A 24,381-nucleotide genomic window follows, 5' to 3' on the forward strand; every position below is an offset into this window, starting at 1 on the left:
TGTCTTTTATATATCATGTTTTTATCTCTATGAGTTTAAGCAGTTTTAAGGTTGGAGGGGTCAGTTCATTTGCATATTTCATCATTTGGACAAATTCACAAATAAAAGTGATAGTTGCTGCAGTTAATAGTGTGGAGTACTATAGAAGTTTCCAAATGAAATGGTGGCTTCAAATAATTTGGACAAATTATGAAGTACAGTTAAAAGCATATACTAGTGCACAGGAAAAATCTCTTGTACAAGGTTTTGTTCATTAATTAAGCAATAGAATTCTGTGATATTCACACAGGTTGCAAGCAGGATGAGTATTCTGGCCAAACACAATTGAAATTCTGGTTTCTCAGTAGAGTGTCATAAATTCCTTATTTTAGTTTCACATCAAGATGTTTTCTATGTAGGATTCATAGTAGAGCCTCACTGTAATTAAAGATGTTTTGGGGAATCCTCTTTAAATTTAAATTCCAGGATAGTCTTTGACCCAATCTGTTTTAATAAATATGTGTTTTGTTCATGTCATGAAAAAGTAATGTGTGTATTTGTTTATGACTTTTTTTGACATCGGAACCTCCTGTTTGAAAAGTTTCTACTTTTACAGTTTCTTAACTAAGTTAGAAGTACTTTTGCAAATAAGTTCAAGTGTAACTTTAGAAACTGTTGAATAATTTTTGAAATGATGCTTAGAAATGACCTCTCATAAATCCAGAGAGATTATTCATTCAGAGTAATTATTACGTAGCCACCTAAACTGGAGTATTGCCAGTCAAGGAAGCCAAAGTAGCACAGCCAAGACTTTTGTAGTATGGAGTTGGCTCTAAAGCAATTTGGGTTTAGTTGTGGCATTTTCACCTTCCTTCCCCTCCTACCCCATGCAAATGTACTTGTAGAATATAGGTACCAGGAATAGTTGGCATTGCTACATGAAATTGCTGAGGAAAATTTTTATTCATCATTAAAGAGCGCTATTTAGTTCCATCCCGAACTCCCAGTATCCCCAGAACAACAATTTTATGGTTATATCCTTTATTTAACAGACAGCCTGAACATTTGGAAAAAAAACCACAGATGCGAATCAGAGTTATTTTGGAGAGCCGGGACTTGTGTGCTCATCTGAGTACTGTTCCTGAATAATTCCTAAACAGTGTCTCTGCTCCAGATGCCCCGTGGGTCCCATGAAGTCCATTTCAGAATCAAGTCTGAATTCTGAAAAAAGGCCTTTGTGTCCAAAGTGGGACCTCTGGCACAGTGTGTCCTAGTCCCCGGCACCAAAGTGGTCCTGAAACCTCCTGCTAATCCTGGTGGCAGTAACATGCTGTAGGTGCCTTGGGTTTTGACAGGAGTTTCTGAGGCACACGTGATCCAGCTTTGCTACGTGAGGAGAAAGCACGTGCTTTCCTTTACCCCGGCCAGGGCCCATGTCTTTCTCCACTCGTCTCCCTCTGGTCATTGATTGCTGCCATGCTTTAAAACGTGAGCTGCTCGTAGAGCAACCTACCTCATTTATAGTGCTTAGAGCACTTGCCAGGTGGTGGCTGTAGGAAAGGAGATTTCCCACCCTGTTGGCATCTTCCTCAGGAGTAGCATAACCACTAGGACATTTCCAAGGTGGAACTGCTCATCATCTGAGTAGATGAAGTTGTTTTAGAAAAGAAGTGAAGCTTCATTGGGCACGGTGAGGAGGACAGGCAGGAAGAAGCACAGGGAAAAGAGGTGCTGGCAAATTGAAGGAAGGAGAAGGAAACCTGGCTTCTAGCCCTTCTTCCGAAGGGTGTTCATTCGCTTAGCTGGTGTTTTAATTAAGACCCATGCATCTTGTGCAAACAACCAGGATGCTGAGCTTGTGGCTATAGCAGCTATAGCTTCTACAGCTTCCACCTTCTTCAAAGGACAGCTGTAGCCTGTAGCTGTCCTCTGGCATCATCACTTATATTGATGACCTGCTCTGCAAACATGCAAAGTCTATGGCTTTCTTTCATAGTCTCACTTTTAGTCCTGGAAACTGTACCGTATGCTTCTTGGCATAGGGTTAGTTTCCTGTTTACTTCTGTCTTTTTTTTTTTTTTTCCCCCCTCCATCTACATCAGTTCATCCACTTCCTTAGTCTATCTTTGACTTAGCCACTGTGGCTCACCCTCCACTATATTTGACCACTTACCAGACTGGATAGGAAATCATACAGTTTGCAGCGGTGTCCTTGAAGCATCTAAGATGCATGGTTTGGCCTATCATAAGAAAATGTTGTTGAGCATTACTGCTGTTGTTACCACAAGAGGTACAAGAACCTCTTTCTTAGACATGCTTTCTGAAATCTCAAGGGACTTCTGTTACAGTACAGAACATGCCTTTATCAGTTACATGTTGGCAAAGAAATAGCATTGCTAGGCTGTAGGGAGATAAATAGATTTAATCTCTAACATAAATGAAGGTTTAAAGAGAAAATAGAGGAAATGAAAGCTTTCGCATATGTAAATAATTCACAGGTGGTCTGTACAGTTGCTAGGTATGATAAAGGATAATGAAAACAAGAGGAATTTTTTTATCAATAAGGTGAAGATTTGCAAGTCTGAGAAAAAGGGAAGGTTTTAAGTAGATTAGTGTTCGAGAAAAAAATGATTACATGTTTATGAATATCCTACAAGAGTTACGTTTGAGTAACATGAAGTGGAAAAACATATTAAAAGTGTTTCGCAGCTATTGTTCCAATATTGCTTTTAGCATATCCACATGTAGTTTTGGCTACAATGGTTTCCAAATTTGCTGTGTAAAATCTCAGTAACTTGATGCAATAGAAGGGCAGCTGGAACTAAGACAGTCATGAAGATGGTTTGGAAGCTACAGCTAATGTGCTAGAGGAAATGCAGAATGCAGTGCAGCCTCCTTCACATGAAGTCAAGGTGTTATTAACTCGACCAGAAATTAGAGGTTCATGTAGATTTTGCTGGAAGAAATTCCTTAGTTGACCCCATGCAGGAAGTCAGACTAGGCTGCTACAGCGCTGGTTTTGGGCCTTGGCATTTCTTGCAAACTGGAGTTTTCTTGGTGCTTTTTGTATGACTTAGCCTGTTAAACTTTATCTGTCTGTTATTCTGTGCCATTTGTGCATATTAATTTTTTTTGTTCAATTTCTTCATTTTAGGTTCAAGGAAACTTTGACAAAGTTGAATTCAACAGGATGTGCTGGACTCTCTGTGCTAAAAAGAACCTCTCTAAAAGTCCTTTGCTGATTAGTGATGAAGATGCATTTAAAGTGTGGGTTATTTTTAACTTCTTATCAGAGGACAAATACCCTTTAATCATTGTACCTGAGGAGGTAAGAAACAAAAACGTAAGCTGTTTAACACCAGTTTGCCTAATGTCCCAGTTGAACTATGTTAATGTTTGCTACTCTCTAGAGATTTAAGAGAAAATAATTGTTTAATATAAAACTTCTGTTCTCCTCCTATAATAATGTAAGGCCTCGGGTACTTTTCTTTGTCTTCCAGGGTGCATATGCGGGGATTCCCACAGAATACTTTAGGTATTTGATGGCTATGTGTGTCTGTCATTTAAACAGCCTGGACTAAATGGGACGTGCTGCTTGCCGCCCAGTAAATAGCTTGTTTTGCTTTTTGTGAGGACTGACTGGTGCTCGGGAGACTAGCTCCAGTACCAGCACTCGGAGCTATTAAGGTTCTTGCTTTGCTGAACTTGCTTATGTGTGGTTAAAATTTTGCACAGTTAGTACATCTGAAAAAAAATTCTCCCCTCTGCTCTGTGTTACTGTGACTTGCAAGATGAGTCTTCAGTCTCATGTCACCCTCCTCATGAAAAGGAGAAGTATGAACTTTGATGATGATGTCTGTTTCTGATCAAAAGCAGCCACCACCTGAACACTCTTGCTTGAAATGGTGGAAGGAATAATACCAGAGAGATCTCTTTATACTTTAAATTCATGAACAAGAATGGGCAATGCTCAAATAGGTATTTTAACCCTAAAGCAAGATTTCGGTATCTCCACAATTCTCCCCTTGGGGAGGGGTAAGGGAAGAAGCAGAAAGATCAGAACTGTAGGCATAAATAATCTCTTGCAAAACTGTATACAGAAATCACAGCAGTTTGCAGTTCAGCACTGGAGTACTGATTAATAAGTATTTGCAAATTGTTGAACAGTCAGGGATCAAAACAGTCTGATTTACATGCTACTACAACATAACCGTTGGACTCCAAGCTGTTGTGCCAAACCGTAAAGTACTTCCCTATCAAAATAAACTACTCAGTTTTGCCTTATCACTCACTCCTTAGCAGGAGACTTTCACTCGGTACAATGTTTCTGGTTTTGCCAGACGGGTAATGACAGGGCCCTACCTGCCATGCTATATTCCCCTGAGAAATGGGACAGTCTTCTTGCTTGCTTTCCTGTTTTATCTGTCAGTTCTGGGAGATGGGGATCATTGTTATAAAAGCTAAGACAGCTCGTTTCTTAATGGTGCCAGATTTGGCTTTGATAGAAGGTCAGAGTCACTAATAAGTGTCGAAACTGGGACTCAAATCCGCATCTCTGGTTTGTCATTGTGTTCCCCACTGCGCAGCCTGGCTTACCTGAGGGTAGATATTTCACATCTCCTTATTTGTTGGCATGGTTAAAAGCTTCAGAGCTGCCAGCTCTGAGGCGTTGGCGTTGCTCCCCCTCCACCAAGCAAGCCGCCAGATTCGTGCTGCCTTCTATAGCTGATGCCAGGTAATGGCAATGTGTCCGTTTGTTGGGAGAAGGGCTGCAGAGTTGTCTCCGAGCCCAAAAGAGGCTTTCCAGATTTCATAGCTGCTGTTGTTTACTTTCCTTCCCATCCTTAATGTCCAGGGTTAACCTGTATTGCTCTTCTACTTGGAGTATTTTTAAAATTCTTAGGGGGGATCTGTGTCTGCATGTCCTTGATTACAGCAAGATTAAAATTGTGCAATACTGTTTAAGGAAAGCTTATAGAGCCTGAGAAAGAAAGGCTGCTCTGTTCTTATCGTATACAATGCCTGTATTCACTCTAACCTTTTGCCTTAGACCACACAGGTAATGTAATCAGTCGGTGGAGGAATGCTGTCTGTTGAATGCACTCCTTTCTGGTTTGCATTGGTCCTCTTTGGGGTCTCTGTGCTTCTGGAAATTTCCACATTTACTCGTTTACCCTTTTAGACAAAATTCCAAAAGTAGAGATGCAAAGTCTCAATTTTGGTCAGTTTTGCTTTTTCTCTGTGTGACTTTTCATATCTGCCTTTTAAGTTCTTATGTCTAGGTTTTTTTAATGTTAAATCTAAACTTCAGATTTGCAAAGCATTTTTTTGTAGAAACTTGTAGTTGTTATCTTAGGGCTGAGAATTTCTTCCTGAAAATAACTCTTCAGTAGTGTTCAAAATGATACTGGTACCTAGTAAAGGTATTTTTCTTTCCATTTACTTTTTATGCCTCTTGAGTTCATAATAAAGCTTGATTATGTATTAGGTCATCACCACTTTATATTGCATCCTGTCATTTAATTACAAAACGGTTTGCATGTCATGTATAAGTGAGGGGATTTTTTTGAAGTGAAGAACAGAGGAGAGGGTGATGGAAGCATCGCTGTTCTGTGACGCTTATGTTTTGATGAGAGCAATGTAAACCTCTCATGGGTGACTATAGCTTCCCAGCCAGGGAGTAAGCTTTCCTTCCCTCCCTGTCTGTTGCTCTTATCATTGGCTGAGAATATTGCGACACTTAATTTACCGCAGTTTCTGGCTTGGAGTCCTTTGTGTGGGATCCAGCTGTTTCCCCTCCTCCCTCCGTTCCACCTTGTAGCTTTTTGGGTTTTGGAGATTTTGTTTCCCCTTTATAAGTAACTAGGAAACTTGCCTCATACTTTCAGGTTGGAAGGCTGATCCCTTGAAGATTTTTGTATCCCATCTTGTGGATGGGAAAATTATAATAGGGAGAACTTCTTAGGTCTCCAGTGAATGTGTTGATACAACTTCATGTGGCTATGGGGATGCCTTCTCTTTCTCCTCTTTGGAGGACCTGCTCTTTGAGACCTGCTTGCGAGCCTGATTTTCCTTTTATTTTTTTTAAATGAGATAAATGGGTCTTGCACTCATTTGAACAATTTCATCTCTGGAAAACTCTCCTGCTTGGGTGCAGTTTCACCTTCTTTGCACTGACTAAAGATTGAGGCTGCTGTCCTTCCTTCTTGCCCATGTTGTGTACACGTGCACCGGTGCTGTTGCGCTAGGCCTTTCATATTAGACAGCTAATTGTGGTGGGGCTCTTACCCCCATCTGCAAAGTGTTAAGTCTTGATTCCTTGCCCAGGTGTTGAATGGGCAGCAAATTGGGAACAGCTGCAGCTCAACCAGAGAAGGGAAAACAGGCTGCTTTGGAAAGGTTTTGGAGACGCAGGCTGAGGAAGGCTTTAGAAAGAGCAAAGTGAGGAAACCGTTACAAAGAGGGAATTTGAAAGCACTGGAGAGGTGACACAAGGGCCAGCGGTTGCTTATTTAGCAGAGGCCAGGCTGAAAGCCAGAGGCAGCGTCTGGCCTGCGCTCCTCACCTGCTGTGGAAGGAGAGAAGGCAGCTCTGCACTTCGGGGAAATAAGGTTAGTAAAATCCAGCATGGGGGAAGGGCCTGGGTTGGGGTGCGCAGTTTTGGGATGTGACTTCAAGCTTGAGACGACCCCTCTATGTTATTGGGAGAAGTCAGGTCACAGAGAGACAGGAGCTGGTGGCTGTGCAGGGCACTGGGCTCAGCTGGTAATGGCCTTGGGCTCCAGTGTAGCTTCTGCTGGTGACTGGTGGGCAGCTGAGAGCAGTTAGGAGAGTTGGAAAGGAACAGAGATCCATAAATGTCTATTTTGCAAAGGTGCTTATGTCCCAGGGAAATGCAAAATGGTATCAAATCTGAAAGCTCACTCCCCTTTCAAGTGAGAAGCCTTGCTATGCACAAAGTAAAACATGTCTGTGGACTAAGGAAATGTGGTATTTCAAAGAGATACGGATGGACTGGAGAAAAACAATGCTGTATTTTGTTTGCTCTAGTTAAAATTGGTCCTAGTGGACAGCTTTCAGAATTAATACAATTATTGGCTAACAACAGAATTGCCTCATGGTGCAGCGGGCAGAGCTTTACCAAGCAGCTGTATTGCTAATGTGCCCGGAAAGCAGGGGCCTGGGTGGGAGCTCCTTTCCCCTCCCCGCAGCCAGTCTTTTCCACTAGCTCATCTGAGACACAGATATCCAAGTGTGTGTTTCCTTCAGCTCTCACAGGCATTACCTCTTCCATGAGATGGGTAAAATAAAGGGAAGAAAGGTGGAGAGAACTGTAGCCGTAAGAGGAGAAATATTTCTAGTCTGTCATAAGCTTCCCTTACAACTCACCTCTTAGTTGTTGCAGACTCATTTGTGTGCCTTGGTATTGTTTAACCAGACATTTTTTGTGTTATAAAAAGGTTTCCAAACACTTCCCCTTTCTTATTTCTGGACACGTGACTGCAGCCTTGGGAATGCTTTATCACCTGAAAGCTGTGGTATGTGGTTAGCTGTGTTTCTGGGCCACCCTTAATGGTGAAACTTGCAGATATGTACACTGCAAGCTGCACAATCTTTGTGTGTTGTAATATGGCATTCACATAACTTGTTTTAGATAAGCCAAATGTATTTGGTGTCTTTGCTTTTTAAGCCTGGCTTCTTGAGGAAAGAAGATCTGTACGGTCCTTTTTCATTTTTCCTCTAGCCTTCAACTGTATTAACACATGGCATTTCTAATCCTCCTAGTTAGGACAAGGAAGGTCCAAACCTTGTCTGGCTTTCTGTGCATTTGAAAATGAGGTCATGTTTTTTAGACTGAGGAGGTGGAAGTCTGAAGCTGTCCAGTGGTGATTATTCTGGAGGCATTTCTTGCAGAAAAAGGTTTTTTGTGACCGCCTTTGATTCCTTGTTCTGCATTCTAGTATCAGAAACTAAGATAGTGAATGAAATACTGGGAATTGAACTTCGGCTGTTCAGAAATAAAATCAAAACTGATACAACTAGAATGAAAGCTGCTTGCGTGGGGTTTTGACCCATGACCTCTACAAGTTGATGATGACGGTTAGAAAGATGTTTAGTCACTTATGACTTGCATCAGTTCTTCCCATTTCACTACTCTTTTCCTTGATTGCTGCAAAAAATAGGACAGTTTTCAGCTTATGCAGCAGGTTGTCCTTAGCATTTACATGTTTACATATTACACTGGTTTTTGAGTTGACCTTTATTATATTACTTAATGCTAATTTAATTTTAAAAAGAGAAATAAGGTAATAGCTTACACTGCATAATGAACACAGTTTTCGCAAAGTCTATTAATCCAGAGTAGTTATTGTCCATGAAGTTTAATAAATTCTAGTATGGGGATTTTTTTGTTGGTGGAAGGGAAGAAACAAATATTTGATTTTAAAGTAAGTGATGTTCTGATGGGATGAAAAAAAGGAATTGATGATGACTGTGAACGGGGATATAATTGCTTTCATGTCTCTTGCCCAGTAACGTGCGCTTCCACAGAATTTTGTACAGTGTGAATAGACTTTTTATATCTGCTCTGTTAATATCACAAACCTTATTTGAATAGCATGAACCAGAATAGCCTTGTCTGCTGTGCTCTGCTGGGCGTGAAGGCCTCCTTGACATTATTTTTCATTTTTCATCTTCTAAGAGGCCCACTTGTATATCAGAAAAATATGTGAAACATCTATGATACTTCATTCCCCGTGGAGGATAGTGCCAGGAATACCTGGAAAAGCAAAGCAAATAGGTATTGAAACAGGGGAAAAGAAAGTGCCTTCTGAAAGAAGGTACCAGACAGGCTGCATAGCTCATGTTAAAGAGCCTCTGGGTTTTTTTGGTTTGGGTTTGTTTTTTTTTTTTCTCTTAGCAAAATTTTGGCTGAAAAGTTTCTGTTGATTTGACACAGAAGCTGTTTTTCATACTGTGGGCCCAGTTTGTCCATACTGGTGTATGTAGCGTTAGCAACTCCCCTGTGTTTTTACATCCGTATCTGAAAGTAAGGTCCAGTCAGAATAGCAGCAAACATTGCTTCACATTTGCTTTTTGACACTCTACATCTTAACCACAAGAGTAGGTTATGTTTGAGCCAGTAGACTTAATTTGTCGGTTATTTGCTGAGTTGACATGGCTCTCTGTGGAGGAGGGGAAATGTCGTTTGCTCTCAGAGCTTCCTCATTTGAGCACATAATGAATGGTCTCTTCTTTGCTTCCACACTTACCAGATCCAACTTATTTCTTTATATTTACCTTGCACTGTTCCATACTTATACCTTACCCCAACACTCACTATTGCTATTGAGCGCATATGTTAGACAGAATTTTTCTGGGGACTTCGGTTAGCCATGTACTTATCTGAATGCAAGATAAAGCTTGAAAAATTTTTTTTTTTTTTTTTTTTAATTAGAAATTAAATTGTAACATGCACAGGTCCTTTTTCAGTTCAGATGAGTTAATGTATTTTAAAATAATGAGATTTTATATACTTCAATGGGATTTGTGGTCGTGTTAGTGACTTGCAGATGGGGGATAGCAGACTTAAATCTGTTCTAATCAAAAAAAGGCAAAATGTGTATAAATGATATTAAAGGAAAGGATATGTTGACTTATTTTTAGTGTGTTACACTAAAGAGTTTTGCGTTGCTTCTTTTCCAGACCATTAGTTTGATATACATTTTGTTCATATGGCTTAAGCAAAAAAGTGAAAAAAATCTATCCAGGTATGATTTTTTTATGTGTGTGTGTGTCCCTTTGTCTGCAAGTGAGTCCTAGTACTTTGAGATAATTAACCAAAGGAATTTGAGAACTGCATGCCTCAAGCAGTGTAATAGGCTGTGAAATCTTGGAACAATACATTTTAAAGTTCAAGTTCATTAAGTTTTAATGATTTTTTTTTTTTTAATTACTGTCTAGCATTTTGGCAGGTATATTATCTACCTAATTAAGCCTCAGTTATTTTACCTTTCCTTTCAACTAAAGTCCAGGATCGTAGTTCAGAACTGGTGCTGCTCAGAGGGACTGAGCTGAGCGGCAGAATGTGTTTCGAACATGGGGAAAAAAAGTTACTCCTGCATTGATGCCAGAGCTCATTTCAGCTCATCAAATCCAGGTTTTAGGAGGTTTGTTTTGAAACAAGTTTGCAATGCTACTGTTCTTGCATGCTGTGAAGGGCTTTTTTGGGTTGTTTTTTTTTCCTATAAAACTTGCCTGGAGTAGGAAGTAAGCTGCTTCCTGCCTTTAACTGAATGCTGAGGATTTATGGTAGCTGATGCTCAAAAGCCTTGGATTAATTTTTTAACTTAAGGATTGTGGAGAGTGAAAATCAGCAAAGCATATTTTAAAGATTTCTAAAGGAATTAGTTATTGCATTTTGCAGAAATCTAGCAAAAGTTATATGTTGGTTGCTTGGGAGGGCGTGCAGGTTTTTTCCCTGCTATCATGTGACTGTATTAACTTCAGCGGTTCAGAGCTGTGCACGGAACCACTGCAAAGCACAGTTTCATGACCCGTTCTGGTGAACAGTCGAATACGAGCAGCGGTGAACGTGGCACAGCAGAGCCCTGGCACTGCAGCAGCAGGAGGCCCATGCCACCCTCTCCGGCACGGAGGGGGCGAAGCGGGTGTGCCCTCCTCCGGGGGTGCTTTTGCTTTTCTCAGGTGGCAGAGGAGCACAGCACAGAGCTGAAAGTCGTCTTTGCTGATTACCATAAACCTTGTACCCTGTGTTAGTTGCACTTGTCTACAATTTGAATGCCATTTTTGCAGAGGCCTCTTCAGATCATATCTTTGCTAGTAAGAATTACATGAGAAGCTAAAAATACTTCAATGCCTTACTCGGTGAAGCTGAAATGCAAAACAATGCTCTCTACGACTGCTGTACCCACCCTGGAGGCATATTCTGTGCCTGGCTAGCCTGTCTTCTCTTAAGACAGTCTTCAGGAGGAGGATACGACAGCCACATCTCGGAGGGATGTGTGCTTGCTGCTCATTCAACGCAGCGGGAACTTCCCTCTAGGCCATGCAGTGGCTTTCAGTAGCTTCTCCATTTTGCTGTAGCTTTAGTCCATGGGCTACTAGAGTAGGCACTGTGAGACTAAGAACAGTTACTGAGCTGAAATAGTAAGAAAAGCCCACCCATCTATAGGGCGAATTTGGTAATTTACTTCTTTGCCAGATGAGTGTGTTCTGGTACATGCTTGTGTCTTTCTTGATAATGATGTGAGGGAAGGGAAGGGATTTGCCTGTAGTGGCTGCAAGAGAGAAGCAGCAGCCACAAAATTAGCATATATGCTGCATCAAAACCTTGAGGCCTGGAGTCCTTGTGGTGAAATGTATGGGGAAAAAACACTTCTTTATTTCTTTGTGCTCCCAAATCTCTTACATAGAGACAGCTAGGTGTTCAAAAGCCTATTAGACCAGCTGAAAAGTGACTCTGAGCTGTAGCTGAAAAATTAATTTATTCTGTGGTGAAACATCCCCTGGCTCTCTCAGCTGGGCTTTTTCTTACCTGTAGGAGAAATTACATTGTGTTTTCAAGCAGTGCTCAGGAACAGAGGTGAACCAGCACTGGTTATTAGAAAAATGAAGTCCTGGAAAGCATTTGGTTTTCGCTGCTTTTCAGTGAGGCATGTTCATACTGTACACCTTAGTCATTTTTGATAATGGGATTCAGACTCCCGAGTCACTTAGTGTTTCCAAAACCACACCTAAAATAGGTGAACTGCAAGTGGAGCAGACTGTCCTGAAGGACTAACCTTCAGAAAAGCAGTACGTAAGGAACTCTGTGTTATTTCCACGTGCACAGAGAGAACCTGAAAGGATCGTGGTGCTTTCCCTCCCCAGCTCCGCGGGGCAGCGCGCAGTTCCCGCCCTGTCGCATCCCTCATGCCTGCGGAGAAGTGGGGCAGCCGGGAGGAGCCCTGGCCTGCAGCTTTGCGGGGCGACCTGCCGGGAGATGGTTCTGTGCTGGCCTTGTGGTGGCTGGATGGAGGGAAAGGCCGGCCCTTGGGGGTGCTGCCCTGTCCCTGCCCAGGGTGCTGCCCTGTCCCTGCGGTGGGCTGGTGCGGGAGCGTGCTCCGGTGCACCCTCTCCCTAGGCTTCCTCCTTAGGGAGAGCGCGGGTGGCTTTACTGTCTGCCTTGGCTGGTTGCCGAAGGCAGTCAGGTTGCCTGCAAAGCTGGTGAGGAAACCCAGTGAGCCATTACCCAAAACAGCAGAAGGCCACATTAGCTTGGTCTGTCTTCAAAACTGCGTTAAACGCTGCAATTGGTATCCTGTGACTTCAGTCATAGAAACTTATAAGTGTTTCTTGTTGTGTAGAGGTCTTTGTAGGAAAGCTCTTTCCAATTCTCTTTAAGGAGCCATTAAAAGCATTTTACATATGCTCAAAGCTGTAGATGGGCTTAGTTTAAAATACTGTGTGTTTTAAAGAGCAAACAGCTGATGAGTTTAAAAACAACATTAAAAAAAAACAAACAAAAGAAGAAACCCAGCCTTTTTTCCCTCTTTTTCATTCTTGTGTTTATTTTGACTAGTGTTATTAGTGTTATTACACTGTGCATAGTAATGCTTACAGAATGATGAAAGATTAAAGGAAAAGGAGAGTTTATTTTGGAAACAATAAAATCGGACATGAAAAATTTGTTCTTTTACTTCTCTTGAAACATCTGCCAAGATTGTGTCCAGTGAGGGAGTGCCTGAGAGCTAGAGAAGAGGGTTCGGGTGAAGACTAAGATATGTGATCATACCTTTGTAGTTTTTTGTTTCACTTCATATCCAAACTGCCATCTTTTCTTATTTTTTCTAATTTGTTTGCTTTCTATCTTACAAGAATACTTTTTGAAACTTCTTGCTTTCTCACACTTCAGTCATCACGATTTGCAAGCTGTTGCAGGGAAGGTCCCGTGTGTTCTGTAGGAATCTGAAATATTAAAAGAGGCTGTCAGGTTCAATTCTTTGTTTCTTTACTATGAAGAGAGTAGCTGCGGGATGGGCTTGGCAGTCAAAAGTTCAACTGAGACAGGAGCCTAAAATCTTTGCTAATTAAACCACCTACATTTAGGGGCCTACATGTGAATGTACGAATCTAGCAGTAATGATAGTCTCTAGAGAAGCTTAGCTTACAGCTCTGAAACGCTTGATTTCCTTGCCTGCTGAAAATGATTAATTTCTGTTTGTATTTCTGTACAGATTGAATATTTACTTAAAAAGCTCACCGAAGCCATGGGAGCAGGCTGGCAGCAAGAGCAGTTTGACCGTTATAAGATTGCTCTCAACACCAGTCGAGAAGGCCTTTCTGCATGGGAGCTGATTGATCTCGTCGGAAGTGGGCAGTTTAGTAAAGGGATGGACCGACAGACGGTGTCCATGGCAATCAATGAAGTCTTTAATGAGCTCATATTAGATGTACTCAAACAGGTAAGAACACAGAGAACTGATGTTTTAAAGTAGAAGAATTTATTGCATAATTAGAAAACGTTCGACTTGTACTGAAATTTCTTTACCTGATGGACAACGAGCAGGGGAAAATTAGGTAAATTACTTATAAGGGTTCTTTAACATGAGCTTATTTTTATAAAAGAGAAATTGTGCTGCTGTTCAGATTGTTGTAATTGTTTTAGTATTATGAATGAGTTGGGAGAGTTTGTTTTTACAAAGTAAAAGAAGTGCACTTTGACTTAAAATACAGCCTTTTTTTATACTAGTATCAACTGCTTGCTAGCTGCAACATGCTGTGAGTTCTTAAACTGGTGAAAGCTCTTCAACCTTTGAAAATGCCTTTTTTCTAGTTACGTTGTAGCAAATATAAGTTTTGCAGATGATAACCTCTGTATTCAAACAAGGGGGTCTGGACAAGGGTATTGCTCCAGCTGAAAGGCGTGCTTCTATGTTGCGCTGCTTCAACAGGGCAAAAAGGTGTAGAAGAGCTCCAGAGCTCTCTCCTTTCTTGTTCTGCTCAGTAGGCTACGTGACTGACAACTTATTTACCTGTACTCAAACACAAGAAGTCATGCTGGCCTTTATGTTCTTAGCAAACTTTTGTCAATCTTCAGTTTCTTCAGATTTCCAGTGGCTGGATTATCAGTTTAGGAATGGCTTTAAAAACTGCATTTCTTTTGTGGGAAGTATAAATATCCCAGGGAGCTGAGGGGTCACAGCAGAGCTTACCTAGAGAGCTATTTAAAATTGACTTTTACCTGACAGAGAATTTTTTTCATCTTTGATTTCTTGGTGAGGAGAGAAACAAAGGCTTTCTTGGCAGGCTTTCCTAAGCTGTTCTGAAGAAATCATCAGAAGGTCTTGGCACAGGAAATTCTTTCAGAATATCCACAGAACAATGCAAAAGTCTATTTTTGTTAACTGCTGGTTGCCTGTTGGAGGTGAGGGCTGGGGACACACACACACACACATAGTCAGTTGAGGGCAAAATGAAGTCATTCTGCTGTTTAATACCATGAAAATAAAATAACTGGTGTTAGGCCAGTCCTTCCACTTGAAACTTGTGAGGAAATTGGATTTCTTTTCAGTTTTGGTACTGCATTGTGCCTCCCTCTTCCCCCTCCCCCCCCCCCCCCCCCCTTTTTTTTTTTTTTTTTACTGTCTCCTTTCTTTCCTCTTTTGGTGGCTGGGCCTCTTTCTCAAGGATGTCTGAGTGCCTTTGAATGGTTCCTTGACACTTAAAAATAGTTTGTGTCAAGATTTGGCCCAGCGCCTCCTGGACAGTCACTGGCGTAATGGAGAACAGAGTTCCTTGTGTGACCTACAGACGTCTGGTTCGGTCACAGCTTGTACCCTGATACCTTGTTGATTCACGGAATCATCCTGTTTATTGCAGTACATGATTACTTCAAGGTATTAATTAATGATATGTCCTATCGTAGCCAGTGTCATACTACCCTTTTTATTGTACACTTATCCTGGATCTCCAAGGCTTATGGAGGGTAGCAGTGATAAATAAATTTGCGATATTTAGTTTTCTGAAAGATGTGTCCTGCGTGTGATAGTTGGTGTCAAAAGATCCCCAGGAGCTGTCAGTGGCCTTTTGGAAGATGAGAAGCAGCTGATGCATTGAAAGAATAGATAAAGATTTTGCAGAAATTTGAGGGGAAAATACCAGTCTGACTTGGCTTTGAAAGCAAATTCAGTATGTCAGGAAGGGGAAAAACACCTGGTTATGACTTAGGCTGTGCAAGGCATGAAAGAGTGAAGCTGTGGGAGTCCCTCACATGCATTTGCGACCACCCAGACCTTGGACCAAAGTATGGAGGCGGCAAAGCAAGCTGTTTCTCTGCACATTCCTGTTTTGGAGCAAGGGGGTGGGGTGGCACAGGGGAATAGGCACGGCCTTGGCTCTGGCCACATTTAACTGGCTAGAAAAGCTTGGCACAGATAAGCTCTATGTGTAGGGTGGTGGGGTTTTTTGTTTTGTTTTGTTTTGTTTTGTTTTTTAAAAAAGAGCTTCTCCAACTGTCCAACTGATTTTTTTTTTTTTTCCTATCAGACCTGTACAGAAGGATGTCTTTGACTTAAATATGCCACAGCACATTTATTTGTTTGCTTGTATCCAAAATTGCTGTAGCTAAAAGCCATTACAGAAGAATGTTCCTTGGTCTCCTCTCTAACTTTTCCATCATCTTAATCTGGAATACTTTGAGTACAGTGCTTTCTGTATGGCTTGTTCATAGCTATATTGATGTAGGTGTTTCAGTTTCACCTGCGGTTCGACTTTTTTCTGAACTTAGAAGTCAGACAAAAGTATGTAAGTGATTGGGGAATACGGTTTCAGAAATGGCAGGTATAGCTGAAATACTGGCAAACTTTGAAACTCTAAATTAAAAACTGACTAGGTCACAGCAGTGCCCCGATAAGATAACTACAAATAAAATACCTGAAAGAATGACCAATTATTATATCATTCTCTATGCACCTTTTTCCATGAGATGGTTTTTGAATTGCCATAGCCACGCTGGATAATGTATAACAGGGTTACTAGTATAACTGCACTTAGTATTGCTGCTTATATTTTAGATATGTTAATATTCAATAGAGGCAAACTTGGATGATTCGATCATGATACCAGCCCCATTTATTGTCATTACAGAAGATTATAATTTTTATTCTTTTATTTGTATAAAGCTCAGTGGCAAAGTATGGGCTGCTTCTTCCTTCTTTTGAAATAGGCTTGTTAAGGCTTGCAAGTGTTTTTCTTATATAGGAAGTTGAGTGGATCATCTTTCAAGGAGAATAAAATACTGCGAGTGAAATCTTGGCATTCTTTAAATCAAGGTACAACTCTGTTCCTTTAAGGGAAAATGCAGGCGTCACCAGTGTTCCCATATCCCATCCAATAAAGAGGCAAGGAATATGGTTCTGTTACCAGTTTCTCTAACATAGTCATTGAAGTATCCTATATGGATTGCTTCTGTGGTGGGGTGCAGCTAAATGAGTGTGTTGGCAGGGCAGAGGTGCTTCCGCTTTGTCCCTGGGAACGTCCCGTAACAGGCTGGGTTTGCAGTGCGTAGGTGCAGGCCCACATCTGTCACTGGGGCGTGCATCCGCACAGGACTGATTTTTAATAACGGCTGTCATTAAAGTACTACAGGTGAGTCTTAGCGATGGCAAATGTCTCTGCTTGACTGAAGAAAATTAAATAGCAAAGGTCATCAAAGAGGACCGAGGAGTCATAATAATGACTACATAATGACATAATAATAATAATAATTGTTCAGTTCCTCAGGTGACCCAGTTACTTAAAAACAGGAGAGAAGAACAGTGAGTAGTTTCTCATGGGCTAAACAATTACCAGTGTGCCGGTATTAGGAATGGAAGTGTGTTGGTGAAGTATTTAGGGCCTCGAGCTAACTTTTCTGTGTACTCTATTGGGCCTTGAAGCCAACATAACCAAAAGACCAGGCGGTTCAACAGCGGCCGGCCATTTCAGCTGATCTGTTGCTTTTTACAGGGCTATATGTTGAAAAAAGGTCACAAAAGGAAAAATTGGACAGAACGATGGTTTGTGCTAAAACCTAATATTATTTCCTACTATGTAAGTGAAGATTTAAAGGACAAGAAGGGAGACATCATACTGGATGGCAACTGTTGTGTAGAGGTAAAAAAAAAACAAACCACCAAAAACTATGAATGTCTCTAAAGATAAGAATTAATCCTTTTTTGTTTGTGGGATGGACTCCTGATATCTTTCATTAATGGAGCTTTTTTTACTCTATATAAACAGTTCATAAACACTCTTGTAATAAAGGTTCTTAGTGCTGGTATTTGTAGCTCTGAAACAGATAACTGCTTACGTGGGGCTTGACAATATAACTTAGACTTCAGTGTTTGCAAAGCCAATCCTTTTGTTACCCATTGTAGGCCTTGCCTGACAAAGATGGAAAGAAATGCCTTTTTCTCATAAAATGTCATGATAAAAGCTTTGAGATCAGCGCCTCTGATAAAAAGAAGAAGCAGGAGTGGATTCAAGGTGAGATTTCAAACATCTTAGTTATGTGAAAGTTAAGGTAAGCTGAAGTCTTACAGCTGTGCTTTACTCGGATTTGAAATTCTTGGTCGTATGATTTTTGATGTCTCCATTTTGGGCACATGGAAAGGATCTTTAAGGAGCCTGAGACTCAGGAAGAACTAAGGATCCACGTAAGGGGAATCGGTTTCTGTCATTTAGGCAGCCATAACCAAAATGAAATGCATATTATTGTTGTTTGCTTTTTCTGTAGTGGCTGTACTTCTGGGGATGGGGAAGGGAAGAGGAATACGTTGTAAGTTGTTGCGTTTGGGCAGAAAGGGAAAGCTTGTTCATTTCAGCATCATGAAATACTGGCTTTGCTTTCACAGTTTTGCTTGAGGTAGTATGCTTTGGTGAGCTGAGGATAAGGCTGGGAAGTAGGGCTTCCTCTTCTGTTCCCACAGTGAAGTTACTCCTTCTGTGAGACCTTCCCAGATACGTGCTGAGTGATAGTTACGTGCATCTTTTGTCGAGTGAGGTAGAAGCCCTTGCAAAGCCACTGTTGCCAATGCCATTGAAGTATGTGCAGTATTAAAATATTTGGAGCCGTATGCTTTCGTTGGCACTTCCCTCTTTACCTAAAGAATGTGTTCAATTGCACCAGTCAGATGTATGACGAATGATTACTTAGGTCCAAAAGGAGATCTTTTCTCATGGTTGTAGTAGATGAATAAAACATCAAAATCACCTGCCACTCCTCAGCTTTGCTCTCTGAATATTTCCTCACTGAATATAAGTGAATGAGAGTTTACTGGGAGAAAGTTTTCCCTTGGAGTATCGGTAAGAAGAAACGGTGTAAGGTTGGTTCTAGGGAAGTAAGTGGTGTACATGTTAGCTAACATCTCACTGCTTGATGAGAGTCACTGAATCTAGGTAGTAAGAAATCTTGAAGTGTTGGAGTTTTTTGGTTTGGTATTTTGGGGGTTTTTTTTGTAGCTAAGCATACAAGTGACTTGTATGTCCGTGGCCTGTTAGAAATCAATATTGGGATTGATATAATGCATTGGAATTACCAGACCTTATCCTTGTGGCACACAGCCAATACTGAAAGCCAAGTGTCTTTCACTTTTGGTTTGTGTTGACAGCTAGCCTGAGGAGAATTAGGAGAGCTAGCAACAGTTATTTCTGATTTAAAAATACATTTAAAAAAATCCCAACAAACACCACAACACCACAAGTACTCATTCACTAAGGCTATCCAGAAAGTTTAGCATTTCCCTTCACCAGTGTTCTCTTCCTCTCCCTTTGTCTTGCATGCTCCTTTCCAGCCATACAGACCACTGTAAACCTGCTGAGAGCGGGGAGCCCCCCACCCCACAAAGCAGCACGCCAAAAACGAAAAGAATTGCGCCAGAAGCTGTTAGCTGAGCAAGAGGAGCTGGAGCGGCAGATGAAAGAACTGCAAACGGCCAACGAGAACAAGCAGAAGGAACTGGAGACCGTGCGAAAGGTGGGAGTGGGAGCTGCTAACCTTCAAGCTTTAAACTCAATCTGTGGTTAAGCTGGGCTTCTTGAAGTGTAATTAGGCATCTGTTTCCTGTTCAGGTGGTCAGACATTGAGTGAACTCCTCCAGAGGAGGTGAGCTTATGGCAGCATCGGCACCCTAAGCAAGTAGCCCTGCTGTTTGAGCCTGCAGTAAAGCCTCGGGCATTGACTGCGGCAGCTTCTAAGGACTGTTCAGCAGGCTCGGAGTAGCTCATGTGGCCCAGCCCTGTCCCCTGTACTTATAAGGGTATTGTGAAGCTAGTGTAGAAGAAAGCCCCAGATGTGCAGATGGTGTTTGGGGACTGGAGAGCCTAGCATTTTCAGTTACTTGTGGTTTTTCTTTTTTTTTTTCCTTTTCTGTCAGATATGTCTGTCAAACCCGGGGCTTTCCATTAAGATTTTTCTTATATAGTTTTCCAAAGTTATGTTATGTGAATTGTATGTGTGGGGGAACTGTTCTCTTCACACAGACAGAGTTTCCAGAGATACAAATTTAATTTGCAAAGATTCCAAAGATGCAAAGTGATTTTGTGAGTATTTATAGGCATGATTTTATTAGAGTAGTTCGGGAGAGATTTCTAGAGCTGAGACACATAGCGACCATTTACAAACTGTTTAAATGTATATTCCTTGTAAGTGCTGGATTGACTTCTAAAAGCCTGAGAATTGGACTAGAAATCTTTGAGTATTAGCAGAAGACTTGCTGAATACGTTATTTTAAAAGACAGCTTTTTAGTCTAATGACTGCCTTTGCTGTGGCTGCACACACCGTCAATAGGTTGAACATGCTGATGGATCGTTGTACTTTGGAACAACTGGTGCCTCTGCAATAGTTCTCCACAGAGACTTGATAAGTATCCAGATAAACTTTCTGTCTTTTCTTTTTAAAAAGACTTGCAAGGAGAGTTACTAAGGCATTTATTGCTGTGATACCTTTTAATGAGGAGTGTGCCTTGAACACCATCAAATGCCTCCCTCCCCACTGCTGCCTAACATTTCGGCTGCTGAGTCCTTGCTGCTAGAGCAGTCCAGATCATTGCTCTGTGCTTAGACTAAAGAGTCTGCTGTTCACTACCTTCCTCAATTAATTTGATTTTTTGCATTCCCGTTTAGGGTAAGTCTGCATCATTACTTGAGCTTTTCATAAATGAAAAACACTAACTAAAACTAATTTCAGCCCTCAGTTAGAAAAAAACTTCAATGATCTTTGTGGTGGGGGGAAGCTATAAATATTGTGAGAGCACGTGAAAAGTGCTGAGTCTAGAAAACAAATAAGATAATCCAAACCGTATCTTTTTAAAAGTCTTGTCATTAAGTCACAATTTGTGGCAAGGAGGAATCTGTCTTTTTTTAATTAACCTTGCACTGACAGTACTGATGTGGGTATTATTCTGTTTGCCTTAAATGGAGTCTGACAGTGGAAAACCAATTTTTAATTTAATTTTAGCACCTATATTCTACCATGTGTTTAAGATTCAGGATGCAAAATATGCTTTAAAGGATAGCCTGTGTTACCTGCAAGTTACTGGTATATGCCTGTTAACAGAAATCATAGGGCTGGAGTTCTGTGTTGAGTTTACTTTGTGGAGAAAAAGTTAGGGGGGAAGATAACGTGAGAGCAACCCCAAAGGAGCAGTAGGATGTGGACAGGCTCCATGGAGTTTTGTAGAAATCACAATGGGTAAACTAAAGAGTTGTGGCAAGAGGCATCTTTTGAAGTGGACTGGATTAAAATGACTTCTCAAGGAAAGCAGTTTAGTCTCTGACATGAACTACTGCACTTTGACTAAATGGAATTAGTGGGGAGGTACTGTGTTGGAGGAACTTAAAGCATTTGATTAGTTAGAAAAATGTTCTTTAAGGAAAATGCTTTGTAAATGGTTCAGGAAATGGAATTGTTCTGGAAAGCTTAAGAGTTAAATTTGCTCCTGATGGCAGTGAGCCACCACTTAGGCGGCATCTGCCCAAGTGCATTCTGAGACTGGTTTGTATTTTGATAGCTCCTGCAGTAGAAAATTTCAGAAGAATAAGAGTCTTTGTCTAAAATAGATTTTTTTTTTTTTCAATGGAATTTTGAGATAGATGCACACATTGAACAGACTGAAAGGTACGTTTTCTTACCAAGAGAGCATGCACAAAACTTGTGGACCCTTTCTGTTTCAATTTGGGGTCTTGCATGGGATTCAGAGACTCTGTGCTAACTAACCCCTGCTGGAATGGTGTGTTCCTGTTGATTCCCCCTCCCGCCCTGCCCCCAGCATTTGGGACTTTCCCCCTAAACGGCACAGTTGTTGCCAGTAACCTTACCTGCCAGGAACTGAAGTCCTCCGACAGGGGTTAAGCAGGAAGTTGCTGATAAAGAGTGGACAAACAATGTGTTTTCTTGGTGAGCTCTCTGGCAAAAGCCTAGCACCCACCCCTGCCTGTGACTCTGCACGTTCGCCCTCTCAGCTCAGTACTGGCAATGTTTGTTTAATTTCAAAGTGGGGAAGGAAACCAAAAGAAAATTTCACTTAATAGGCATCTTGGATTTGACTACAATTACATGCTTTTAAATGTTCTGGCAGAGGAGGAATACTAAAAGACTGGCATCATTTAAGCCTTTCAAAGGAGAGCAATCCTGTACTATACTATCTTCTACAGCTTAAAAACAGAAACTGGGAACCTTCTCCTTCCCTTCTTCCTATCTACTTCAGATTAGAGTGTTATCACAAGCACGTCAAGGAATGAAAGTTTTAGCTTGGCAGTTTTAATTGTTTAGGCATCCCATTAGTTCATCGAGGTTGTGTGAGGGAAGATGGTTTAAATGTGGTACCTTCCAAAAACGCTAAAGGTGGGTGTCCGGCTCTTACTGGAGGTCTGTGGAAGCAATTTCATCAGCTTAGCATATTGCAAAAGAAGGGTGCTTGCTTTCTGTTTCCTCTGAAATGTCAGCTAAGTTGCTTAGGAAAATTCTGTGAAAGAATTATTTTGTTTTCAGTGTTGGTAAAGTTTTGGCTGGTACTCATACATTTCTAACCTTCCGTGCATTCTAAAAACACGTGCTATCAAAATCCTGATGAAAGGAAAAACCGTAACGACTATTTTTATTTGTGAAATCAAGATGCAAAAAAAGTTAAATAAGTTGCAAGAAGACGTGAAGGTACCAGCAGCTGTTTCCTAGGCCTTAGCTCTGACTAGGCTAATTTTCCCCCTAATTTCAAGTGATGAATTTTATTTACCTTACATGGCAATTTAGGGGATGTTAAAGGGATGTGATTCACAATAGCACAATCGCTTATTATAGTCAAAGTTTGTGGCGCTTCTGCTTTCCCATGGCAATTTAGAGTTTCTCACTTCTGTTTCTGTATGAACTCTGTGCATGCTGGTGTGTTTTCACTGTTGGAACTCCGGTGCAGTCCTGCCTGGGATGTGGTTTTCCGTAATAGTTTTCTGTCCTATATGAGATAGAGAAGGAAATGTCGCGATTTCTATTGGTTGTGCAAAGCAGGACTTGAAGGAAGCTTGAGGAAGACTGATAATTGACTTTTCACTGGTAAATTTAAAATTGTCTTGCGAATAATGAGATTAAAAATTATAGAGATTGAGAGTAGCCTCAGACATTTTTTTTTAAAAAAAAAAGCTGGTGTGTTAATGCTTTTGAAGGTTTCTTCCATTTTTGTTAAAACCAAAAATTGTTAAATAAAATTCCATTCCCTCCAAATGTTTTAGTTTTGACAAACTGTTTTTTCCTTCTTTTCTTCTCCCTACCCCCTGCCCTTCTCTTCCAGCAACTGGAAGCAGCAGCTGCTCGTGCTGCTGAGGAAGAGAAGAAAAGACTTCAGACTCAAGTCGAATTACAAGATCGCTTCAGTTTGGAGCTGGAGAGAGAAAAAATGGTGAGTAGTGCATGTGGTTTTTTGCTACGATTACAGAGAGCGAGCACTGTGTTCAGCAATGACTTCCCTCACAGACAGTCACTGAAAGGATTCCGCAGATTTTGCAGGAGGCTGGAGAATGCAACCTGCATTGCTTTTATTAGAGACGTAGGAATAAAATATTTTTACTGGTGAATTCAAATACTGGAACTGCTTGCCTACAATTTGTATAGCATTCAAAGCTTAAGTATTATTGGAAAATTGAGAAAAATTTGACTGTTTGAAGGATAAATGCGGGCTGAAGTTATCCTTGCAGCTTTCAAAGATGGGGAACCTGAGGCCAGTACATACTATATGAATATGCAAAATGAACACGGGCATAATCAGCATGCATTTTAGGGGTTTTCTGACTTGAATATATTCCTAAAACTATTGCTTTTTTATATTGTGTGTTCTTTTACATTTACACACACAAACATAAAAAGAAATAAGAAATAAAATAAGAAATAAAAGAAATATTGTAGCTTTGCAACACTGTTACTATAATCCACACTGAAAATTTCCCAAAGAACTAATTTTCAATCTTCAAGGGCTTTGTCAGGCATAACAGGCTTTTCTGTCAGCTGGAGGAAAGAAGCAGAAGTAGTCAAGTGGATGTGATGGAACGTCTCGGGATGTAAATGCACACAGTGCTGCTTTATGGGCCGAGTGTGAGTTCCTGCATAGGATCACTTTCTGGGTCAGCAGGAGTTAGGTTAGCTGAGGGAAAGCGGACGGCAGACCAGTGGAGCAGGACATGCCATCCTGCCACACTTGACAGCAAGCCTTTTTTGCTGACTTCGGGCGCTGAGCTTACCTTCTGTGAAGCACGTGTTCTGTATGGCTGATTGCGGAGGGTTTGGTGCTTTATCCTGGCTCAGTCCGAAGCCAGCTGACTGCTGTTGTCCCCAGCACAGCGATGGGCTGAGTGGGAGGACAGCTCCGGTGCCGCTGGGCCCCCCTGCTTTCCTGCTCTGATCAGTGAAAGGGGGGATGAGGATCAGAGACTGGGTGACTGTGGATATGCAGCATCCCCTTACCTGCCTATATCCCTTACCCTTGTTTTTTGTAACAGTTGCACTTGTTTTAGCAAAGCCAACCTCCTTAGCCGATTTCCAGCCCTTTATCCATCCTGTGCTGTCGCAGTGCCATCCTCCAGATACGTGTGTGTGAAATACTGCTGCCCAGGGAGGGCCTGCCTGAGGACAGGAGTGGAAACAGTGTCATTAAACCAGCCTGACCTTTGTGTCTGGACACTCTACAAGCTTTCTCTTCCTTCAGTTTAGTGTGTATCTGTAAACTAAGTGACAAGATCAAACTGATTGAAGTTAGGTTTAAAAACCTGTAAAAATCCTGTGCTGCGTGAAGCAGGGCAATGTAAGTAACCTGTATTATTATTTATTTTTTTAAATGCTCTTAGTTACACATCTACAAATCTAGACTCAATTTTAT

General features: G+C 41.2%; 1 protein-coding gene across 2 annotated transcripts in view; it reads left to right on the forward strand.

The window, feature by feature from the left end:
• Positions 1-24,381, forward strand: part of SWAP70 (switching B cell complex subunit SWAP70) — a 41,800-nt gene that overhangs the window by 11,635 nt on the left and 5,784 nt on the right. For both annotated transcript variants that reach the window (XM_082317719.1, XM_082317720.1), the window contains 6 exons: positions 3,134-3,307; positions 13,218-13,445; positions 16,990-17,136; positions 17,400-17,508; positions 18,816-18,997; positions 22,804-22,911. In XM_082317719.1, coding sequence (XP_082173845.1) covers positions 3,134-3,307; positions 13,218-13,445; positions 16,990-17,136; positions 17,400-17,508; positions 18,816-18,997; positions 22,804-22,911 — 948 coding nt within the window. The remainder of the gene's footprint in view (positions 1-3,133; positions 3,308-13,217; positions 13,446-16,989; positions 17,137-17,399; positions 17,509-18,815; positions 18,998-22,803; positions 22,912-24,381) is intronic.

The sequence above is a fragment of the Platalea leucorodia genome (genome assembly GCF_965183815.1).
Source record: "Platalea leucorodia genome assembly, chromosome: 7".
Taxonomy (NCBI): domain Eukaryota; kingdom Metazoa; phylum Chordata; class Aves; order Pelecaniformes; family Threskiornithidae; genus Platalea; species Platalea leucorodia.